At 35.7% G+C, this 1479-nt stretch overlaps 1 protein-coding gene across 1 annotated transcript; it reads right to left on the bottom strand.

Annotated features, from left to right (window-relative positions):
- Positions 1-9: 9 nt before the first annotated feature.
- On the bottom strand, positions 10-899 carry LOC109585736 (uncharacterized). Its single transcript, XM_020001861.1, has 3 exons — positions 807-899; positions 182-760; positions 10-130 (listed from the first exon to the last, which is right to left on the bottom strand). Exons 1-3 carry the CDS (start codon positions 862-864, stop codon positions 27-29), a joined length of 741 nt encoding a protein of 246 aa, XP_019857420.1. The 5' UTR covers positions 865-899; the 3' UTR covers positions 10-26.
- Between the last annotated feature and the right edge of the window lie 580 nt (positions 900-1479).

Here is a 1479-nt window from a genome sequence, read left to right as displayed (position 1 = left end):
TCTAAAATAAGAGCATCATTGTTAATCTATTGTTGATAAGAACAACTTACAGATATCTTTATGTCAATTATGTGATTTTGAGACTCATAATCTAGATACTGATCTATCAGCTCTGTGTCATTGATTTCATCTTGTAATTATTAATCATAAAGTAATAATCTTAGATACATAAACAACATACTTTTCTCCATAGACAGGTTGCTTATCTTTCCTTCTCCTACATTATTGACAGCTGCTATACTGAATGTATGAGTGACCACCTCTTTAGGACAGTATTTCCATTGTATAATAGAGACATTAAGTTTTGTTTGATTTATCATCATGCCATCGCTGGTGACATTGACATTGTAATTCAAGATAGAAAAACCAGGCAGAGTGAAAGGAGCTGTCCAGGAAAACATATAACAACAAGAATCATAAGACAGTGTTAAATTATCAACAGGTGCTGGGATACCCTGTACTTTCAGTGTCACTGAAGAAGGACTAAAGTCACCAATACCAAATCCAAATGCAACACATTGTACTTCAGTGTCATTGAATGGATTCACTAGTCCTGGTATAATGAGAGAAGAGACTGGTGTCCCTCCTCCATTAACAATAACACCAAGTGAAGTAAATACTGAAGCTGATGTTTTATTTAACAACCAACTGATAAGAACAGTTGAATGATTTGAAGAACAGTTAAAGACTGCAGTGCCTCCCTCAGCAATATTTGGAGGGTCATGAGATGAAGTGAATGTGACTTTTACATTGCCACCTCCTAAATGATAGATTAATCTAGGCTTTATGACAGTCTATGAACTAACCTGTGGCAATACATACAGAGAAAACTACCAGCAACACAATCACAAACATGAGAATCATGAGAATAGAGTCCTATACCTCGCTGCTGCAGCCGCTGGTCCAAATTTAAAATTGAATTTCAGAATTATATAGGCGGTAGCCTATAAGTAGGATTGAGGTTGGTTTTTCAAGATGGCGGCCGTTTTTATGATTTTCAAACACTTATATCTCTTTTATTTTACGTTGTACAGCCTTATAAATGGCTTAGATGAGCTCTCCTTCACTGAGCGATTTACCTGGTACCTTTAAAGTGGACTGTAGTGTAGCGGGAGTGTTTCTGGAGAATAGGCCCAAATTCAAATTTTTGCAAAATTCTTCAGACTTTTTCTTCTTTCTTTCTTTAATCTTCTAAGTTAGAGAAGTGCTCGAGTTGGCTTTCACATCACTCTTCTGGGCTTGGGTCAAGGACCACAAAGGTAGTTTCAGAAAGAAGCGAGGACAGAGAACAAAATGGAAGACAAAATCACCGCGTGGGTTTGTGGTTTGACGCCATTTTAATTTATGCGCACGTGATTATCATGAATATAATTAACCTAACCACACAATCATAACAAAGTGTAATTTTATTAACTTAAGAAAAAAGAATGGAAACAAGTAAATAAAAAACATTTAAAATGGAAAAGTAGTAGGATTGAA

This window comes from Amphimedon queenslandica, unplaced genomic scaffold (genome assembly GCF_000090795.2).
Source record: "Amphimedon queenslandica unplaced genomic scaffold, v1.1 AMPQUscaffold_13016, whole genome shotgun sequence".
Lineage (NCBI taxonomy): Eukaryota > Metazoa > Porifera > Demospongiae > Haplosclerida > Niphatidae > Amphimedon > Amphimedon queenslandica.
Note: the sequence above shows the minus strand (reverse complement) of the source record. Positions and strands in the feature narration are given on the sequence as shown.